Source organism: Canis lupus, chromosome 7, assembly GCF_003254725.2.
Source record: "Canis lupus dingo isolate Sandy chromosome 7, ASM325472v2, whole genome shotgun sequence".
Taxonomy (NCBI): Eukaryota; Metazoa; Chordata; class Mammalia; order Carnivora; family Canidae; genus Canis; species Canis lupus.
In genome coordinates this window covers 57,752,534-57,774,254 of record NC_064249.1, presented here as the reverse complement: position 1 = coordinate 57,774,254, position 21,721 = coordinate 57,752,534, and the positions used below count along the sequence as shown (strand labels likewise).

At 35.8% G+C, this 21,721-nt stretch overlaps 1 protein-coding gene across 2 annotated transcripts in view; it reads left to right on the top strand.

Annotated features, from left to right (window-relative positions):
* Nucleotides 1–203: 203 nt before the first annotated feature.
* DSG3 (desmoglein 3) overlaps nucleotides 204–21,721 on the top strand; it is a 33,171-nt gene continuing 11,653 nt past the window's right edge. The window contains exons 1-11 of one of the 2 annotated variants that reach the window (XM_049112807.1): nucleotides 204–439; nucleotides 10,433–10,468; nucleotides 10,982–11,110; nucleotides 12,196–12,351; nucleotides 12,814–12,958; nucleotides 13,659–13,825; nucleotides 14,692–14,820; nucleotides 15,088–15,273; nucleotides 17,829–18,100; nucleotides 18,725–18,864; nucleotides 20,450–20,674. In XM_049112807.1, coding sequence (XP_048968764.1) covers nucleotides 392–439; nucleotides 10,433–10,468; nucleotides 10,982–11,110; nucleotides 12,196–12,351; nucleotides 12,814–12,958; nucleotides 13,659–13,825; nucleotides 14,692–14,820; nucleotides 15,088–15,273; nucleotides 17,829–18,100; nucleotides 18,725–18,864; nucleotides 20,450–20,674 — 1,633 coding nt within the window. In that variant the 5' untranslated portion in view covers nucleotides 204–391. The remainder of the gene's footprint in view (nucleotides 440–10,432; nucleotides 10,469–10,981; nucleotides 11,111–12,195; nucleotides 12,352–12,813; nucleotides 12,959–13,658; nucleotides 13,826–14,691; nucleotides 14,821–15,087; nucleotides 15,274–17,828; nucleotides 18,101–18,724; nucleotides 18,865–20,449; nucleotides 20,675–21,721) is intronic. The other variant, XM_025429237.3, reaches the window with a different exon arrangement.

The following is a 21,721-nucleotide window of genomic DNA, read 5'->3' as shown; positions in this document are numbered from 1 at the left end:
CAACCCTGAAGAAAAGCCAACTGGATTCTTTTTCAGTGTGGTCAGGACTGGCTTTTGTACTTCCATACCATGATTAATTTATTATTCATCTGGGACCTTCCTATTAAACTTTGTCTTCAGCCTGTGAACTTTTCTTTCAGCCTCCAACAAAGGATTTCATTGCTTTTGGAATTGAGGTGTGTCTAAGTTTTTACCTGGGAGCAAAAGTGATGCAAGCGTTTCTGGTGAGACCAATCCTTGGTTTAGGGTGGGGAGGAGTCGCATAACAGACCATCTATAGACTCCAAGAGGCAGAGTCTCTAGCAAAGGGCTTTTCTTAGACATATGCAGACAGTTGGAAGGATCCAAGCAGCAGCTTCCTTGGATTCGTCCAGCAGGGAAATCAGAGAAAATGACTTGGCTCCTGTTCAGAACATCAGGGGCTCTGGCCATTTTAATGGTAAGTCCAATTTTTTTTTTTTTCAAATCATCACAACTTTCTCTGTTTCCTTCCTTGTTTGATCATACTATATTTGATTGCTGAATCCGTATTATATGTTCTAAAAGGACTGCAGTGGAAATAAATATTAGAATAAAATCATAAAGATTATCAACCTCCTCCTTTTGCTGTTTTTTTAATGTTGTATTTTACACAGAAAAATAAACCAGAGAGAAGTAGAATTTGAAAGTCAGTATTTAGCATTTCTTTAGTTAATGAACTAAATAATCCTGGTCTTAGATCTATTTTCCACAAGGCCTTCACTTTCTTCAACATAATGCTTTTATTCATCTTTCCAAAACACGAACTAAAACACATGAAAGAGAACCAGGTCTATTTTCCAAGGTTACATATCTCTTAAGCATGTGGCTAAGAAGTGTACATGCCTGGTCTTGATACCGGACATGTTTTTAAAATAGACCATTGAATTAAAATCAAAGCAATGTTTGACTGTAGGGAAGTTGACAGGATTATTAGGAAAACTATGGTCAGCCATTACGTTAAAAAATATCCCAACTTTGGGGGAAAAAAGACATACAACATTTTAGAGGCCATTTTATTTTCAGGAGAATAACACTTCTGTTCATTGAGGGGCACCTGCGTGGTTCAGTGGGTTAAGCGTCTGCCTTCAGCTCAGGTCATGATCCCAGAGTCCTGGGATCAAGTCCCACATCTGACTCCCCTGCTCAGCGGAGAGCCTGCTTTATCCTTTCCCCGTGCCTGCCACTATCCCTACTTGTGTTCTCTCTCTCTCTCACAAATAAATAAATAAAATCTTTTCTAAAAAGGAGAAAATTACATACTGTTATCTAAAAGAGAAGTGAAATCTGAGGAGCTGACTGGTTTGTTCCTTAACTATGTTGTTTTGTGAAGAAAAAAAAAAGCCACAACTTTATCAGTTACATTAGGATATAAAATAGTGATATATACCATAAGTGAATTTTTTTAAAATCCTAATACTAATTCCCACTTCATAATAAACTGAGTTGACCTAGGCACCAGTTTCCCTCATCTCCTCATCTAAAAAGTTGAAATGATAATTGGACTTCAAGAAGTTGCAGGGAGATAGATCTTCAGAGAGAACTTTCTAAAAATTAAAGGTGTCTAAAATTAGAATAGGCTGCCTCATGAGCCAGAGTTTCCCAGGTTGCCCTCTCAGGACAACATTTAAGCAGAAAATTGTTATCTTCCCTTCTGTTAGAGTCTATTTTCATCATAACAATGTAACTAATTGTTTTGGTTGTCTAATGACTTTATTTGAGCTAAAAACATTCCAAAGAGAAATGAGACAGTTGTATGACATTCCCACCTTTCCAGATGGTAATTTCTAGGACTAAATCTCAGAGAACCTGATAATCCACATGTCCAAACCAATGACCAACTTGGAAAGCTATGGCAAGGGTGGCGGGGGTATCAGAAGGTGTCATAAGAACACAGAATTGGGGATCCCTGGGTGGCGCAGAGGTTTGGCGCCTGCCTTTGGCCCAGGGCGCGATCCTGGAGACCCGAGATTGAGTCCCACGTCGGGCTCCCGGTGCATGGAGCCTGCTTCTCCCTCTGTCTGTGTCTCTACCTCTCTCTTTCTCTCTCTCTGTGTGACTATCATAAATAAATAAATAAAAATTAAAAAAAAAAAAGAACACAGAATTGGACCACCACAAGCTTAGGGGAGCTCTCTTCTCTGCTTCGACACAGATCATTCTCAAGAACCTCTCTGGTTCTAGAGTGACCATTACATCATTTTACTAAGGGCTGTTTCATCCATCTTCATATCCCTAATGCTTCCTATGATCTCTCTCTCTTACAGTGGACACACAATTGTTTAAAAAATAGATAGATGAAGCCTCTCTATACTATAACCTCCCATAGTGTCTCTATAATGCTACTCATGAAGGAAAGTATGAAAAGGAAGACATTTTCCTCCCCTTGGAAAAATTTTACACACACACAAGCTATTTAAACAACAATATAACTTCATACATAATTAATTAAACTGAATGGTCTAGACCCGTTCTGTCCAGTATGGCAGCCACAGGCCACATGTGGCTAATAGCCACTTAAAATGTGGTTGGTCTGAGATGAAATGTGTTGTTAAATGTAAAATATACATCATATTTTGAAGACTTTGTATGAAAAAAAGAATGTAAAATGTCAGTGTAGTTATGTTGACTACAATGTAGTTATGTTGACTACAAAATGATAGTATTTTGAATATATTGGATAAAAGATATGTTGTTAAAATTAATTTCACCTCTTTAAGCTTTTTAAATAGATGAATACTAGAACATTTAAAATTACGTATTTGGCTCACATGTATAGTTCTTATTGTTATTTCTATGGGACAGTGCTTGTCTATCATTAATGCTGTTTGTGTAATGTAGTATCAGTTAAGAGTGAGGTTGACAAACAAGGCTCCATGGACTAGGTGAGATTTTAGCTGTTTTTTGATTAGCATGAATGGGCCAAAGGGGGATATCCTCAGTTGTCAGACCAGCATGAGCAAAGGAAAGCACAATTACAGCATTTGCCTAGGGGCAACGGACATACTGGTTTGGCTAGAATGACAGTTTGCATTGGACATGAGTTGGAAAGGTAGATGACAGATTGAAAAGTACATTCTGTGAAGGCTAATGAAATTCCTTTAGAAGTGGGGATTCACCCCAAGTTTTGAAATAGTGTGGTAAGGGGAAAAAAATCAATGTTTTTAAAAGCATTGTGGAGTGGGAATGTACATCTTTTGTTGTCGAAGGGTGAGGTCTGAAAGTTGGAAGACATATTTAGAGGTGCTGAATTGGAATTCCATCATCCTATGACCATAGAAGGGTTGCCTAGAGAAGCTAGTTATGACAGCAAAGTCACAGGCTTCAATCTATGCCTGTATGACTGACTCCAGGCCTTATTTTCTGAACTATCAAATGACAATAATCACAGCCTTCTGCCACAGTAAGAATAAAGAAGCAACATGTGTGTTGAGACGCCTGGGTGGCTCAGTTGGTTAAGCCAACTTGAGCTGACTCTTGGTTTCAGCTCAGGTACCTGAAATCAAGCCTTACATTGGGATCTCCACTCAGTGAGGAGTCTGCTTCTCTCCTTCTCCCTCTCCTCCTGCTTACATTCTCTTTCTCTCTCTCTCTCAAATAAAGAAATAAATACATCTTTAAAAAAAAAAAAAAAGCAGCAACATGTGCAAACAAGTGCTCTGGAAAATATAAAGTGTTTTCTAAGACTCCTATCATTTGCAGTATTTACATTAGTAATACAGGTTATTCTTGGTAACTTCTTAAAATTCTACCTTACTATTTTAAGTAACCACCACCACCAGTTTCAATAAGTCAAGAGAGGATCTATATTTTTTCTTGAGTGAAAGAGCATATCAAACTATATCTTACATTTGCATAATAGTGGGTGTGAGAAAATAACACTTTCAAACTTGGAGCATTACTCAAAATTTCAACTGTTTTGTCCAATTACTTGAAAGATGAAGTCATGGGGAACACCTACATATAGTAAAAAAAAATTAAAAAAAATGTAATAGTGACCAGTGTCCTGTGCATATTTGATCCATTTCACACATTAAAAAATAAACATTTTGGGGAAAAATTTGTGATTGAAAAATACTTATCAGGGCATCTGGGCAGAGTTTGTCTCCAGCTCAGGTCATGATCCCAAGGTCTTAGGATCGAGACTCATGTGGTGCTCCCTGCTCAGCAGGGGGCCTGCTTCTCCTTCTCCCCTGTTCTGTTCCTTCTGCTTGTGCGCTCTCTCTCTCTCTCAAATAAATAAAATCTTAAAAAAGGAAAAATATTTATCTTCGGAGGTTTAACCTTTTAAAAATGTCTATCCTCAAAGGAGATCATTGTTCAATGTTTTACAGTCCACAAAATCCACAAGTTTGTCATATAACACTTCTATTAGCATATGGACAATGAGCTATTTCATTTCATGTTACTATATTATGTAAAAGTTTACTTACTACAAAACTAATAGTGATACTTGAAATCCAAAGATTTTTAAAGCACAAAGTTTTAAGGAAATTAGTAGTGTTGGTTTAGTGCTGGGGAAAAAAAGAGTAGTTTAAATATCAAGTTCTGTGTTAGAATGTTTTCTAAACATAGTAGAACTATTTCCAACCACCTTCTTCTATAGAACATACAAAAAGGAAAATTTTTGATAAAGAATTGTAAGTAAATGGTCCAATTTTTTTAACTGAAGTGTAATTGATGTATGATATCCTATTAGTTTCAGGTGTACCTCATAGTGATTCGATATTTTTATGCATTACAAAATTATCCTCATGATTAGTCCAATACCATACAGTTGCTACAATATCATTGACTATATTCCTTATGCTGTACATTACATTCCCATAACTTACTCATTTTATAACCAGAAGCCTATACCTCTAAATATCCTTTGCCTATATTACCTGTCCCCTAATCCCTCCTCTCGCTGGTAACCAAAAGGTTATTTTCTGTATCTATAAGTCTCTGTCTGTTTTATTTTGTCTGTTTATTTGTTTTGCTTTTTAGATTCCATATATAAGTAAATCACATGGTACTTGTTTTTCTCTGTTTGACTTATTTCACTTAGCATAATACCTTCTAGGTCCATCTATGTTGTCACAAATAGCAAGATTTCATTCCTTTTTATGGCTGAGTAATATTTCATTGCATGAGCATGCATGTATGTGTGTGTAATGTATATGTAATATATATGTATATATTACACCTTCTATATCCATTCATCTATTGATGGACACTTAGGTTGATTCTATATCTTGGCTATTGCAAATAATGCTGCAGTGAATATAGGGGTACATTTATCTCTTTGAATTGATGTTTTCATTTTCCTTAGATAAATACACAGAAATGGAATTGCTGAATTATATAGTACTTCTATTTTTAATTTTTTGAGAAACGTCTATACTGTTTTCCATAGTGGCCATATCAATTTATATTCCCGCCAAACTGGGGGTTTCCTTTTCCCCACATCCTGCCAACTCGTGTCATTTTTTATCTTTTTGGTTATAGCCAATGTGATATGTGTGAGGTGTGAGATGATATCGCCTGCATTTCCCTGATGATTAGTGATACTGAGCATCTTTTCATGCCTGTTGGCTATCTGGATGTCTTCTCTGGAAATGCCTATTCAAATCTTCTGCCTGTTTTTTAATTGGGGTTTTGTTTATACAAAGTTGTGTAGGTTCTTTATAATGTATTGGGTATTAATCCCTTATCAGACACATGACTTGCAAATATCTTCCTCCATTCAATAGGCTGACTTTTTATTTCATTGGTGGTTTCCTTCACTGTGCATAAGCTTTTTAGTTTGATGTAGTCCCATCTGTTTTTTTTAGTTTTTGTTCCCTTGGCCTGAGGAGACTGCTCCAAAAAAATATTGCTGAGATAAATGTCAAGAGCTCACTGCCTATGTTTTCTTCTGGGAGTTTTGCGTTTTCAGTTCTCACATTCAAGTCTTTAATCCATTCGAATTTATTTTTGCATATGGTGTAAGTTGGTGGTCCAGTTTCATTATTTTTCATGTAGCTGTCCAATTTTTCCCATACCATTTGTGAAAGAGACTGTCTTTCTTGCCTCCTTCATTATGGATTCACTGACCATATATGTGTGGGTTTGTTTCTGGGCTCTATTCGATTGATTTATGTGTCTATTTTTATGCCATTACTATACTGTTTACTATAGTTTGGTAGTACAGTTTGAAGTCAGGGAATGTGATACCTCCAGGTTTGTTCTTTTTCAAGATTGCTTTGGCTATTTGGGGTCTTGTGAGGTTTCACAAAAATTTCAAGATTCTTTGTTCTAGTTCTGTGAAAAATGTAAATGGCCCAAATTATTAATAGAAGGAAAATCTTTGCAGTATCTTTCCTTCTCTTGATTGATGAAACAATTCAGTTTCCAGGGCTAATAAATATGTGAAAATAAACGTGCTCCTGAATTTCTCCAAATGTTAAGATTCTAAATTCAGAATAAACTTGACAAGCAATTCTGGCCAGTCTTGCCTGATTGGGCAAATGTCAGGAAAGATATAATTACATCTTCCAATTACCACTCCCAATTGCTTAATACCTGAAACCGGTTTTCATTTGGAGCCAGAACATTTAGTGTCCCATGTGGTTTCTCATAAACCTCCTAGCCTTTGGCTCTTCATTTCCAGTTAAGAGTCAGGCTGATAGCCTAAGGTAAGGACTTGTTTTGGGAAGTTCATCACAAGAAAATTATATGGATAACTGGTTATTGTCCATAATTATACTATGAATAATTGAACCCACCTAATATGCACATTTTTCTTACACGGCCACTGCACAGCTGATGAGGCTGTTAAATACTGCAAAACTCCAGAAGATACATTCACATAAACTACAATGTCAACAGTACCCCCCTTAAGTTGTGCACGGAGGAACCCACACAACTGTACAGTAGAATGCTGGTTCTTGACTCTTTCTGATGTGCCTTGATGTGAATAATAATAATAAAAGGTCACTTCATATTAAAGTGACTCTCATATCTTTTTTTAAAGTTTGGTGACAGGGCTCACTTTGGAAGCACATACACGAAAGTTTCGTGACAGAAGTGATTAACACTTATTAAGCACTTACTGTGAACTAGTGTTCATCTATGTGCTTTAGACCTATTAATTCATTTAGTCTTCACAACAAACCTATAAGGTAAGTAGAATTATTATCCCTGTTTTACAGATTGGGAAATTGAAAGATTAAGTAATGTTCCTAAATTATACAACCAGTAAGTGGTGGGACTGGGATTTAAGATCTGGTATCCAATTCTGAATTACTACATTTGACTATATCCTACACAGCATTTAAATTTAAAATAGGCATTTACATTTCAGAATACCCAATTTGTTGAGAATATCTAGTATTTGTTTTCCTTAGCATTTCTATCATGATATGAGGCTTAACTTTCTGAATTAATTGAGTTTACTCTTAAATCAGTTATTGAAAATTGGATTGTCCAAAATTAAATAGTAATTTCTAAGTAATTAAATATATATCATTTTGGTTCAATAAAGGAATTTGTCCTGAAATATAAAGCTTATTAGAATGTTTTGGGGATTTTACATTTTAATTTTAAAAAGCCTGTTATATATATGTGTATGTATATATATAGAGAGAGAAACTACATATACATACATATATGCTATGAGATACCATAACAGACAAATCACTCATTTTTATATATATTGTTTTCCAAAAATAGTTAATAAAAATCATCTTTAAAACTTATAATGATATCTTTGAATCACCTAATTCACTTTACAAATTTCCCAGAAGGGAGTGGATGTGATCTACTCCTATCCCATTCTAGAGATGAAAAAGAGCTACCCTAGACTAGCTAGCACTACTTCCGTGGATCTCATGCATAATCTTAGAGTCTATCCCTGGCTTCCATTTCTTCATCCATAGAATAGTCTATAATAGTAGTATCTCCAACAGATAGGTACTATAAGTATTAAATGAGATAATAAATTTAAAGGTCTATAAACAGCAACTGATACAAAAATCATAATAAACTTTAGCTACTAATATTACTCTAATTCTTTTTCTTCTGATTTATTTTTCACAATCTTTTCCCTACCAGATTCTCCTCACATCAGATAATCAGTAGGTCAGCAAATATTGGTTAAATATCTGCTGAGGAAAAGGTTATATCAATTACAAGAAACAAATAACATAGACATACTGATTTGGAAAGCTTACAATTCTCTTGGCTTAACATCATAATGCATATAAAACAATAAGAAATAGTAAACTGTGGCAAACCTTTATGGGTTAAACTGCATGGTACAAAATATGTGTTGAAAAAACTCAGAAAAGAAGACGAGTAAGGGGCAGCCCCGGTGGCACAGTGGTTTAGCACTGCCTGCAGCCCAGGGCATGATCCTGGAGACCTGGGATCGAGTCCCACATCGGGCTCCCTGCATGGGGCCTGCTTCTCCCTCTGCCTGTGTCTCTGCCTCTCTCTCTCTCCCTCTGTGTCTCTCATGAATAAATTTTAAAAAATAAAATCTTTAAAAAATAAAAAAAAATGGAAAAAAAAAGACGAGTAAGGACAGCTTCATGGCAATTGTTGGAACTTGAACTGATCTTAAAAAATGAGAAATATTTAAGTGGGTAAAAGGGAGGTATCAACTTACCAGTTTGAATGGCTAAACTCAAAATGACAAGAAATAAAAAGTGTTTACAAGGATGTGTGGGGAAAAAACCCTTGTATACTGGTGGTGTGAGTTGAAATCGGTACAGCCTCTGTGGAAAACAGCATGGAGGTTCCTCAAAAAATTAAAAATAGAATTACCATATGATCCGATAATTCCACTATTGGATATCTACTCAAAAACACTTAGTCATAAAGATATATGCATCCCCATGCTTATTTCAGCATCATTTATAATAACCAACATATCGAGTCAACTTAAGTGTCCATCAATAGATGAATGGATAAGGACAATGTAATGGAATATTACACATCCATGAAAAAGGATGGGCTCATGCTATCTGAGACAACACAGATGGACCTAGAGGGTATTATGCTAAGTGAAATAAGTCAGACTGAGAAAGCCCAATACCTTACAATTCCACTCATAAGTGGAATCCAAAAGAAAAAGAAAAGAAAAGAAAGAAAAGAAAAGAAAAGAAAGAAAAGAAAAGAAAAAAAGAAAAGAAAAGAAAAGAAAAGAAAAGAAAAGAAAAGAAAAGAAAAAAAGAAAAAAAAGAAAAGAACAAAAAGTGGAATCAGACCTATCAATACAGACTGATGGTTGCCAGAGGGGAGAATAGTAAGGGGTTAAGCAAAATGAGTGAAAGTGGGTGGGAGATAATATAGGCTTCCAGGTATGGAATGAATCAGTTACAGACATAAAAGGCACAGCATAAAGAATAGTCAATAATAGTCAATAGTCAATAATATCGTAAAAGCAATATAACAAGACAGATGGCAGCTGTGCTTGTGGCGAACATAGCATAATGTATACACTTGTCAAATCACTCAGTTGAAGCTAATATAACACTGTATGTCAACTATAGTAAAAAAAAAAAAAAAAAAAAATGTACTCCAGGTAGAAAACAAGGTGGAAAGCAACACAAATGAAGGTCCCATATGTTCTTGAGAAAGTAAAGACCGTAGATGGCCTAACTTCATTTTATCCTGATTTAATTTTTTCAGATCAGTGTAAAAATTAAGCTCAACATGTAAGTTGAAATAATAGGGCAGCCTGGGTGGTTCCCCGGTTTAGCGCCGCCTTCAGCCCAGGGTGTGATCCTGGAGACCCGGGATCAAGTCTCATTTCGGGCTCCCTGCATGGAGCCTGCTTCTCCCTCCCTCTGCCTGTGTCTCTGCCTCTCTCTCTCTCTCTCTCTCTCTCCCCCTCTGTCATGAATAAATAAATAAAATCTTAAAAAAAAATAGGGCAGAGATTAGCAGGTCCGCATCCCACAGTAAACAGTACTTGTGATTGGAATAGCATCTCCCCATCATTTGTGTTCCACTCTCTAAATCTCACTAGTTCTGTTTCATCCTCTCCAGTGTCAAACAACTAAGAAAGTGCAGCTAACTAATAGCTTATCACAATGAAGCTCACCACTGTTTCTGAAAGTAGTTATCTCCCGTAGTTTCTGGGAAGTCTTTATAGAATAGCCAGGTAAGAAATATCTAGCAGCTGCAATTGGCTGTTAGGTACAGTTTTGCAGAATTCAATAGATTCTTTTGTATATCATTAAAATTCTGAGTCAGATTTAAAAATTGAAAGAACTTGCTTATATTGAGAGTATTTTTTTTTTCCTGGGAAGATTTTACCCTTTGAATACTTCTCCAAATCCACTTCTTTTTAAATAGAAACAAACTACAGTATGAACAGAATTATCTTATACAGTTACTTATTTGAAGAATTCACACTTAACTTGACTTATTTAAATGTCTACAGGTGCTCATACTGGTTCATGGAGAATTGAGAATAGAGGTAAAGTATGAAAAAGTTTTCTGTAACTAAAATAATAGTTAAGTTCAAAAAATTAAAATTGTATTGGGGAAAAATAAATATTTAATGTTTAAAACTATTAAGTAATTGTGAAAATAAAATTAAAATTAACCCAATTTTAAATACCAAGAATGTATAAATATCATTATTGTACTTTATCTCATGCATTCTTTCTTCTTATTTTAAACAAATCAACAAGTTTTAAGTAAGCAGGTCCTAGGGCCCAGGGCAGTGAGATATTGTAGGAATATATAAAGGAAATATAAAATACAATTAAATGCCAATATTAAATATCAGATGATTCTGTAATTGTTTTAGATATTTAATGTTTTTCTTCTTTGCTTGATGAAGTATGAGGCCAATCAAAATAGACATTCAATAGTCCTAGATACCATGAAACACAGGGGGCTCCTCAACCTAGGTGTTGATAAGCAATACTTGAAGCAAAAATTTCCAACAATGTGCATAATAAAATGAGATGCCCTTTTACATAAGACAAAGGGTCAACATGGAGAAGATGAGACTGCAATACAAGGCAGAAGGAGATACAAACGTGAATGGGTGAAATTTGCGAAACCCTGCAGAGAAAGGGAAGACAATTCCAGAAGAAATCCAATTGCCAAAGTAAGTCAAATCACAAGGGCAATGTGAGGTTTTGGAATAAACATAATAAATGTAAATTAAAATGATATGGTAACTCCATTTATCAAAATGTATCCTGGGGAGTCCATAGAACAAATGACCTGATATGTTCAACCAAAAAAATACAATAATAATAATATAGAGTGAAATGAAGGCACTATGGCTTCCAGAGTAATAAAAAATAATTAAGAGATATGTGGACCAATTTCAATCCTTATTTAGATTTGGATTCTAGCAAACAAATAGAAAAAAATATATGGATAAGACAATAAGATAAACGGTTGCAGGGGTCCATGTATTCATAATTATTAAAACTGGGTGATGAGATATATCAGGTTCATTATACTATTCTAACTTTACATATATTTGAAATTGTCCATATTAAAAAGCTTAAAATTATAATAATAAAATAATTAATAATAAGCAATTTATTTTAATACATATTTTAACACTTACTGTATAATCCCTCTTTCTATTTCTCTCCAGCTCCCCCTATTTAAACTAAAATAAATGTCTTTTTTAAAAAAATATTCTTTGTTAAAGAAAGGAGCATTTAGAAGTAGTCTTGTCAATATTAAGTATCCATGACTTTCTCTCCACCTTTTCACATCACCATGGTGGCCACAATCTGAGCAAACATTCCAAAGCCAAAATGATTAATGCATATTGGTCCATACTGGTTGGTCAATACAGTTTGAAATATTTCACATTCCTAGTATTCCTCAAAGCAAAGAGTAAGCACCATAGTGTCAGAAACAGTACATAAAATAAACAGAAAACTTAAGACTGTGAAGGTGGAGGGGCACCTTGGTGGCTCAGTGGTTGAGCGTCTGCCTTCGGCTCAAGTCTAATCCCGGGGTTCTGAGATCTAGTCCTGTATCAGGCTCCCCACAGGGAGCCTGCTTCTCCCCCTGCCTGTGTCTTTGCCTCTCTCTCTCTCTCTGTGCCTCTCATGAATAAATAAATAAGATCTTTAAAAAAAAAAAAAGACTATGAAGGTGGAGAAAAGGGGAAGGAAAAGGTCTGATTAATGATCACATTCACATTTTGGGTATTTGGGGCTGCAGATTACTTCAGATTTCCAAGCAACTCAGAAAATTACCTATCGAATTTCTGGAATGGGAATTGATCAACCCCCTTTTGGAATCTTTGTTGTTGACAAAAACACTGGAGAAATAAACATAACAGCCATAGTTGATCGTGAGGAAACTCCAAGCTTCCAGGTAAGTTTGTGTCCTCAATATTCAGCACCCTTACCTTCATGGCTGGTGACTTTAGAATGTGATACTCATCTACTGGTTAATTTAGAAGAGAGATCAGTGCATGAATCAATCCACCAACAAATAACAATGTTCATCCCTTTTATAAAGAGACTTCACTTATGGTTGTGCCCCGAATGACTATATCAGGAGGGTGCATGGGTAGGTACTAAAATCCAACATGCATCCTGCAAAAGATCTTCACCTTGCCATAAGACAGTACCAGTCTGGAAGAAAGGACAGCTTGCCTAACTGGCCTGCCCAGTGTGGCCATCTTTTCTTCCTTTTGTCTACTTTTTGGGGAACCATTTTCTTCTGTGCACAAAAGGTCTATACATGCCAGTAGAGGCCTCATTTCTACAAATTTTAGTAGTATGCAAACTGAGTTTATAGAGTAAATAAGTAACATTTTCCTCTTTTTTCTAGATTACGTGTCATGCTCTAAATGTCCTAGGACAAGATGTAGAGAAACCACTTATATTAACAGTTAAAATTTTAGATGTCAATGACAATGCTCCAGTATTTTCACAAAGTATATTCATGGGTGAAATTGAAGAAAATAGTGCTTCAAGTAAGTCTTTTTACAGTATCTACGACTTCTATTTTTTTATTTTAAAATATGGGACTCACTCTAGTATATCATTTTTATAAGCTAATTTATTCTCTTAGTTTCCTCAGTAGCTTTGCAGAAAAAATTCATCAATATAACTTGGGTCTTCTTTTCTAAAATTCATCAAAATAACCTGGGTCTTCCTTCCTTCCTGAGATAATTATCCATTATCCACTGCCACCATATTTCTAGGTTGCGGCCCTGTTATCGAGTCAATAGTATCTTATTGTGTGTGTGTGTGTGTGTATCACATGTGTACCTGGTTGTCATAAAGCTAAAGGGGGTGGCCTTAAGCAGCCTGGATGCATCAGCTAGATTTTTTTAGATTATAAAGGACAGAGATACAATTACTTAGATTATTTGTGGAAAGGGGAGAATGACAATGCCATCCATCCAAGGAAGAAATAAAGAGAAAATAGTCTCCACTCCAACACAACCATGGCTTAAGGGCAGCAGGAAGATTCTATGGAAGGCAGAACAGTTCCATCTGATCAAGAGAGACAATAAGAGATATTGCAAATACATGTAATTCATTTTTGAGCACACAGATATATTTAAGATTTTAAAAAACAAAGGTCAATTTGAAATTGTGTTGAATATTTAATGTGAAAAGAATGTCAATTCTTACATATGTTTTAATGAGCTTTTTCTGAATTTCTAGACTCACTGGTGATGATATTAAATGCCACAGACGCAGATGAACCAAACCACCTGAATTCTAAAATTGCCTTCAAAATTGTCTCTCAGGAACCTGCAGGCACACCCATGTTCCTCCTAAGCAGACACACTGGGGAAGTCCGTACTTTGACCAATTCTCTTGATAGAGAGGTAAAGCAAGGCATTTGGGAACATTCAATAGTTAAAAAAAAAAAAAAAAAAAAAAAGTGATTGTAAGAAAGCCCAGAAAGTTGACCCCATTTTACCTGCAAATGAAAGGATAAAGGAAAAGAGTTTCTCTAAATTCACCCGGGCCAGTCTAGGGAAACTGTTTGCATTTCAATAGGATTCTGATGGGGTGAGATGTGAACCTCAGAACCGTATAATCAATTGTACACTAAACAAACAAGTATTAGCATATCAGTGGGAGGTAAACTGGAGAGTAAAAGGAGGCATCACGTGTTGGCATACATTGACAGATTCCTTATATGGTGGAGGAAAAATAAATTTTTCAGATGACAGAAGAAATTTCTTTCTGGAATAAAGCCTTCTCTGATATTACACTTTTTCTTCTGACTAGATTTAATTTGACCCTGCTCCCAGAACACTAAAGAATCCTCTTTCTCTCTTTCCCATCGCCCTACCACCATAATTACCATCACCACCACCATCATCTTTATCACCACACAATACCGTCAGACTTTATATTACTTCTATGCAAATGATTCTCCAAATAGACCAATAGGAAAGTTCCATAAGTGAACTTCTCTCAAATAAGCTGCCCATTTTGCTTCAAGTGTACTTTCTTGCCCTAAGAAGCTCACAAAAGAGAAACCTGTTCTGGCCCCATAAAAAACAACTATCCAGAGCCCCATATGCCTCCTCTATGATGGACAATGAACAACTCATGTGATTATTGTAGAGAATAAAACCATGAGCTCGAATACTTCCACCTCTTTACACACAACAAGCAGATAGTTATTTGTATTCTTGGCACTGGAGATTAATTATTTTTCTTTATTTTTCTCCAAATTTAGCAAGTTAGCAGCTATCGTCTGGTTGTGAGTGGTGCAGACAAAGATGGAGAAGGACTATCAACTCAATGTGAATGTAGTATCAAAGTGAAAGATGTTAATGATAATTTCCCAATGTTCAAAGAATCTCAGGTATACCTTGCCCTCCTTAAAGAATAATTTAAATGCATCTTTTTATTTCATGTTTTGCCATTCTAATTCGGTATTTGCTTACTGGCTTCTATTTAAGTTCTCTGCACTTTTCTTAAAAAATAAGCTTATGTAAAATACAAGAATTTAGTAACCAGCAAGAGACAACACATAATTTGAGAATTAATGATTAATGCTATTCAGAATAAATATAACATTTTTAGGTAAAACCTGACACTAACTCTTAAATTCTGCTTCTCTCATTTTTAGTATTCAGCACATATTAAGGAAAATACTTTAACTTCTGAGTTGCTTCGATTTCAAGTTATAGATTGGGATGAAGAATTCACAGATAATTGGCTTGCAGTGTATTTCTTTACTTCTGGAAATGAAGGGAATTGGTTTGAAATACAAACTGATCCCAGAACTAATGAAGGCATTCTGAAGGTGGTTAAGGTAATAACATCTGTTTCCCTTCAGTGGTAAAAAATATTCCATATTAGTCCAAACTATCATTTCTACAAACAAACTTTATTCACATATTAATAGTAATACCACTACTTTATAGAAAACTTAGAAAACACATAAAAGTAGATAGAATTTTTTAAAGACACACACATAGCCCTACTACTTAAGGACAGCTTTTTAAAAACATGTTGATTTATTTCCTTCCAAGCCACCATACTTTCTATAATAAACACAAATACACTAATATGCATATATTTATAGATGTGGTTGCTTTAAGCACAAGAACACAAAACACATTTCTTGACTTAATCTCATTAATCTCTACAACTGAAGTTAGGAAAACATAAGAATACATGATATTGTGGTTTGTGAATTTGTCAAATTGCTTTAAGTAGATTATTACAGTCATAAGGTGGGGGAAAGGGCAACTTTTGGGGAAATGGGAATGTATAATTAAATCTGCAAGATAAAAAATAAAAATTGAGTAAACTTTCCACTTAACATGCCTGCCTATTAACAGACACCCCCCCCCCCACACACACACACACACACACAGAACCCAATCTGGAATAACGTAAGGATATTTCTGCCTGGACACTGTATAGACTAGAAAAAATAACCACTATTTAAAGACATTCCTTGGCACAAGGCACTGGACTATAGGGGACCTTCTTTCTTTATTTCCTTGAGTCGAATAGAGTGACAAGCCCATAATATCCCCTTAACAAAGAAATTGCTGGAGTCCCTGAGTACTGGAAGCTATGCAAACAGTTCCTATTACTCTGCTTTTCAGAAAGAGGGCTATAACCATCACTTGCAAGGGTTTGTTATAAACTTTCAGCAATCCCTGAAGATGGGGTCTTCTCTCTCTCCTGTCTTGGAGTCATCTAGTTGTTCAAACCAGCAACTTGGGCCTTACCCTTCAGTCATAACACTGGCACAACAGCCAGTCATCCAATTCTGCCCTAGAAATTGTCCTTAAAGTCTGGCCCTGGTCTTCCTTCCTATGACCTACAATCTATCTAGTCTTGTCTCCTTATTCTCAGATGACTGTAATCTCTCCTGATAGATGTCCTTACCTTCTGCTTCTACTCTGCTTCATTCTTCTACTACCACCAATCTATTGCCATGTTTTTCTTAAAACCTATGTGGATTACTCTGTTCTTTAAAACTTTTCCTTGTTCTCCATCAGCTGTGGAAGTAGCCCTCAACTCTTACTATTCACTTGTATCACCGGCAAATTTTCCTTGCCAGTGGAAATGTAGGAACTGTGGGGTAGCCCAGGCAGTGGCAGGTCTTAAAGGTTCTGCAGAGAACTCTAACTGCAGCCAGGATTGATGACCAGCTGCTGGGCTTGAAAATGACCTCCAGACTCCTCAGAATTATATACAAGCCCTCACTCACCATCTGCAACCAGCTCTCTGTCACCTTCTACAACTCTGGGCATTTGCAAATATTTCACCTTTGCCTGCATACTTTTCATCCTTCAACACTCAGCTCACCTGAAACCTCTCAGGTGTCCTAACTGTCCCCAGTACAAGTATTGACTCATTTTTGCACGTAGACTCTAATTTCTTCTGTCACTTACCGCTTCTATTATAATTACTTGTTTATACTTCTTCATTCACTTACTCTTTCTCTTCCACTCCACTGAGGAACGCTTGGGCCCACAAAACTAGTCATTGCAAACCTAAAACTCAAATCCAGATCTCTTACTTTAATTATTTTCAGTAAGATATAAATATAACCCAAATGAACATTTCCTTATCACTTTCAAAAAATATATTAGTTAAAGAAAAGAGTTCTCCTGGAATTTCTCAGGCCTTGATTTGGGCCTCCTCAATTAGAGGGTCAAACAAATAGTTATCATGTAAGAACATCTGAAAATGGTTCTACAAAGAGTTGGTGGATCACTCCCCACTGCTTTGCAGAGACATATTTGTCAACCAAATTTATTACAACAATTTGCCTTTGCCACCTAGGAATTTCCAGTTGGGAAAGATACTATTACACATGAATTCAGTAGCTAATCTGGGAATGGCTATAAGTGTCATTTGTAGGAATGTATTATGGGACTAAATTTGTGCAGTCCTCACCACGATCTGATGAGATAAAGTTTTGGGGTTTTTTTCAGAAGTGAAAATTTGAGAATCAGAGAAATTAAATATTGTGCCATGAATCACACAGCTATTAGGCAGCAGAACCAGGACTCAAACCATGCTACCACAGCAAATTTGGGATTCTTTCCATTGCACCACATAGCTGAAAGAAATTTAATGATGTTTTAGTAGTCTAAAAAGAGGTATCCTATTTTGCAAATATTGGTTATGAGATCTTATGAGTTAAGAATATTTTTTGTCAGTTAAGAATATTAATGATTTCTCCATTTCAACATTACAATGATTTCTGAAGCGATCTTGCTATATAGAAATAAAAAGAGTAATTCATAACATAGAACATAGAGTTCTCTTGTCCTTTTCTGGGTTTGCTGGATTGTATCTCTGTGATACTTCTTTCCTTCTAATTTTTATTTTTTGTTCTAGGCTCTAGATTATGAACAACTACAAAGTGTACAATTTAGTATTGCTGTCAAAAACAAAGCTGAATTTCACCAATCAGTAATTTCTCAGTATCAAGTGAAGTCAACACCAGTCACGATTCAAGTAGTCAATGTGAAAGAAGGAATTGCATTCCATCCTGCTTCCAAGACATTCACTGTGCGGAAAGGCATAAGTAGTAAAAAACTGGTCAATTATGTCCTGGGAACATATCAAGCCATTGATGAAGACACTAACAAAGCTGCCTCATATGTCAAGTAAGACTGTTTTGACATATTTCTTGATGTAGTTTTAATTTATAAGCTACTACAAAAAAATACCTAAACTATTATATGCCAAAAATAAAATGAGATACAAAGTGGTCAACTCAAGAAACTGGCTAATTCAAGAAGAGACATATAGCCAAATCATTGGAACATACCATGCTATGAGCAAAGATAACAAGCCTAAGTTAAAGTGGAAATGAAGAAAAGAATACCTTAGCCTTTGGAGAGAAATCAGGAAAATATTTCACAGAAACTTTCAATTGAGTCTTTAAAAAGAGTAGTTCACCAGAAGATCATGGTGCAATCAAATGAAACAGCATGTACAAAACATATATGCCCCAAATATAAGAACATCATGCAAAGTAGTTGCTGTAAGAGCAAGAACACAATTACTTTATTGCACAGAGTAGAAAATTGAAAAACCAGGCTAATACTTAAGGATTATGAAATACTGCTTGTTTGTGTTAATATACTAATTTTCTGCCACTGTTTGGAAGAATGTATTTCAGTATCTTAAATTACATATAAATACATTAAATATAAAATGAGTTCTTTTCATTAAATAGGCAACATTTCATATTTGAAAGAAAACTATATTTTTCTGTCATAAAACAGGTATGTCATGGGACGTAATGATGGTGGTTTACTATTCATTGATCCAAAAACTGCTCAAATCAAATTTGTCAGAAACATTGATCGGGATTCTACTTTCATAGTTAACAAGACAATCACAGCTGAGGTTCTGGCCATTGATGGTAAGAAAAATATTTCAAAATGGGGCGCCTGGCTGGCTTGGTCAGTAGAACATGCAACTCTTTGATCTTGGGGCCATGAGTTTGAACCCCACATTGGGTGTAGACTTTACTTAAAAAATAAAAATCTTGGGCAGCTCGGGTGGCTCAGCAGTTTAGCGCCCCTGTCAGCCCAGGGTCAGATCCTGGAGATTGGGATTGAGTCCCACATTGGGCTCCCTGCATAGAGCCTGCTTCTCTCTCTGCCTGTGTCTCTGCCTCTCTCTCTTTCTCTCTCTATCTCTCATGAATAAATAAAATCTTTAAAAATAAATAAAAATCTTAAAAATATATACTGCAATCTTTTTTTTAAAGAAATCGCACTCTAATTGGCATTTCTTTATGAATAGATGATTCCAATTATTTAACATATTACTTTTACCACTAAATAATGTTACTTATCTTAGGGGCCTTGGGTCTCAAATCTGAGGCACCTGAATCTAGAAGGCTGAGTATTCCAACTACTCAGTGGAGTTTGTAGTACCATCAAATTCTATGTTCAGTCCCTGTGGTCTGCTGTGTTGAGGCAGAAATTTTTAGATCCAAAGAAATTTCTGGGTTTGAGACATGGAGGGATAAAAATTGATACAGAGGGCATGTCAGGAAAGCTCAACTCAAATGTGAGGTGCCTTTGTGAGTTACTTACAAAGTGAGTTATCTTACAGAGACCTCATGTGACCAGATCATTGAACAATGAAAACTTCTGGAATGTTTTTTTTTTTAATTAATTAATTTATTTATTTATGATAGTCACAGAGAGAGAGAGAGAGAGAGAGAGGCAGGGACATAGGCAGAGGGAGAAGCAGGCTCCATGCACTGGGAGCCCGACGTGGGATTCGATCCCAGATCTCCAGGATCGCGCCCTGGGCCAAAGGCAGGCACCAAACCGCTGCGCCACCCAGGGATCCCTGGAATGTTTTATTGTTTCATTGGGCGTTCTGTGTTTCATCAAGTATAATTTGTGCTCAGGCAGTATGCAAACATAAGAAAATATAACAGAAGAATAACACCAAAGATCAAATCACCTAGGAAAAGAGCAGAAAACCCTAAGGGAAACAACAGAAATTATTCATAGTCTTACCACTGAGAAATTTTTACTTTATTGTTTTTGATTGCCAATACTGAAAAAATTTTCTTCAATAAACTTTTATATCTTGTATAGTAAAAATAAGTCTTTGCTTATTCCAAATACTTTAACACAAGCTTTAGAAGTAAAAATCTTTCACACAGTGCTGGGTTCACACAGTAGGATACACTTAAGAAAACTATTGTTTTTATGTTGATTTCATTTGTAATCAGTGAATTCATCACCTTACAGGTCTTGGTTCCAAGCATATTAAATTAAGAGACAATGTTAATAAATTAGAGACACCAGCCAAGTTGATAAATTTGCTTTTTATAAGATGTGGCTTTTTACTTGTAAGAATAACCAATATAATTCTTCATGAGAAGACATACTAAGTTGGCTACATGCAGGAGACATTTAAAAGGTTTTGGGGGTACAACTTATTCTGAATATTTCTTTAACTCTAAAATGTTGTTCTTACAGAAAACACAGGTAAAACTGCTACAGGCACCATATATGTTGAAGTACCTGGTTTTAATGAAAATTGTCCAACAGTTGTCCTTGAAAAGAAAGCAATTTGTAGTTCACTACGTTCTGTGGTTGTCTCAGCTAGAGTACCAGACAATAAATATACTGGCCCCTACACATTTTCCCTGGAGGAACAATCTCTAAAACTGCCAGTTGTGTGGAGTATCACAACACTCAATGGTAAGTAGTAGTAAACTTGCTCCCATAAATGAAAGTTGCCACTTCTTTATATTTCAAGAGGGATAAAAGAGCTAAATTAGGAGCAAGTCTTTTCCAAGAATAATTGAAAAAAATTTCTGCAGGGAAGATATAGTCCTAGTCTCGCAAATTTCTTCTCTCTTCAGAAGAGGAATGATATATGTTAATGCTTTTTAATGTTTTGTTTTTCATGTACAATCTAATTGTTTTATATTTTTATTTTTTTTATTTTTTTTTGTTTTATATTTTTAATGTCTTATTTCTACTTCCATAGGACACCATAAAGAGAATAGAGCCGGGTATCTGTTTTATTGCAGAGCTGTTTAAATTTCTAAATATAAAACTTTTCCTAAATGAGCAGACTGTGAACAGACATGAAGCACTGGAGGCATCGCCTGTTCAAAGCTCATAGGAAGTGCTACTTAGTCTGTCACTAGTCAGGAATCTTGACAGCATGGCAGACTGAAACTCCCATTAGTCCATTAGCCAGTGAGTGGGAAAGAGTTCATCCATCCTTCCTTTTCTTCTAACTTTTTATCATGCTAATTTTGCATTTTCTATGTTTTCTAAGAGTCTCCTAGAAATAGCCATTGGACATAATAAGAATCTTCTCACTTTTCTCTAGCTTTTGCTGAACCAACCTTGCTTCCCTCTATGAATTGCTCCACGGGTTCTTAGTCATAGGTATCAGCCATTGCTACAGTCACCAAAGGGATCTTGTTCTCAATGGCCTTCTTTCCTAGGACCTTACTGATCTTAGTGTAATTCCCTAGTTCCAAAGTATTCATATAGCTTTGGGCTTCAAATGGGTTTACCAGCACATGGTCGGTGAAAAGGCTCCAAAAGAAACATCAGAGAGAGACAAGACCCAGCACTAGACATACCTGCTTGGATGAGGATCGACAAGGTGACAGTGGTTGGATAGGCATAATATCAAAGGGCACGGTAGGGTCAAGTGATTCAGTTGACACAACACTGCAACTTACAAGAGCTGCTATTGGAGCCTACTTAGAAAGGGACAACATAGGA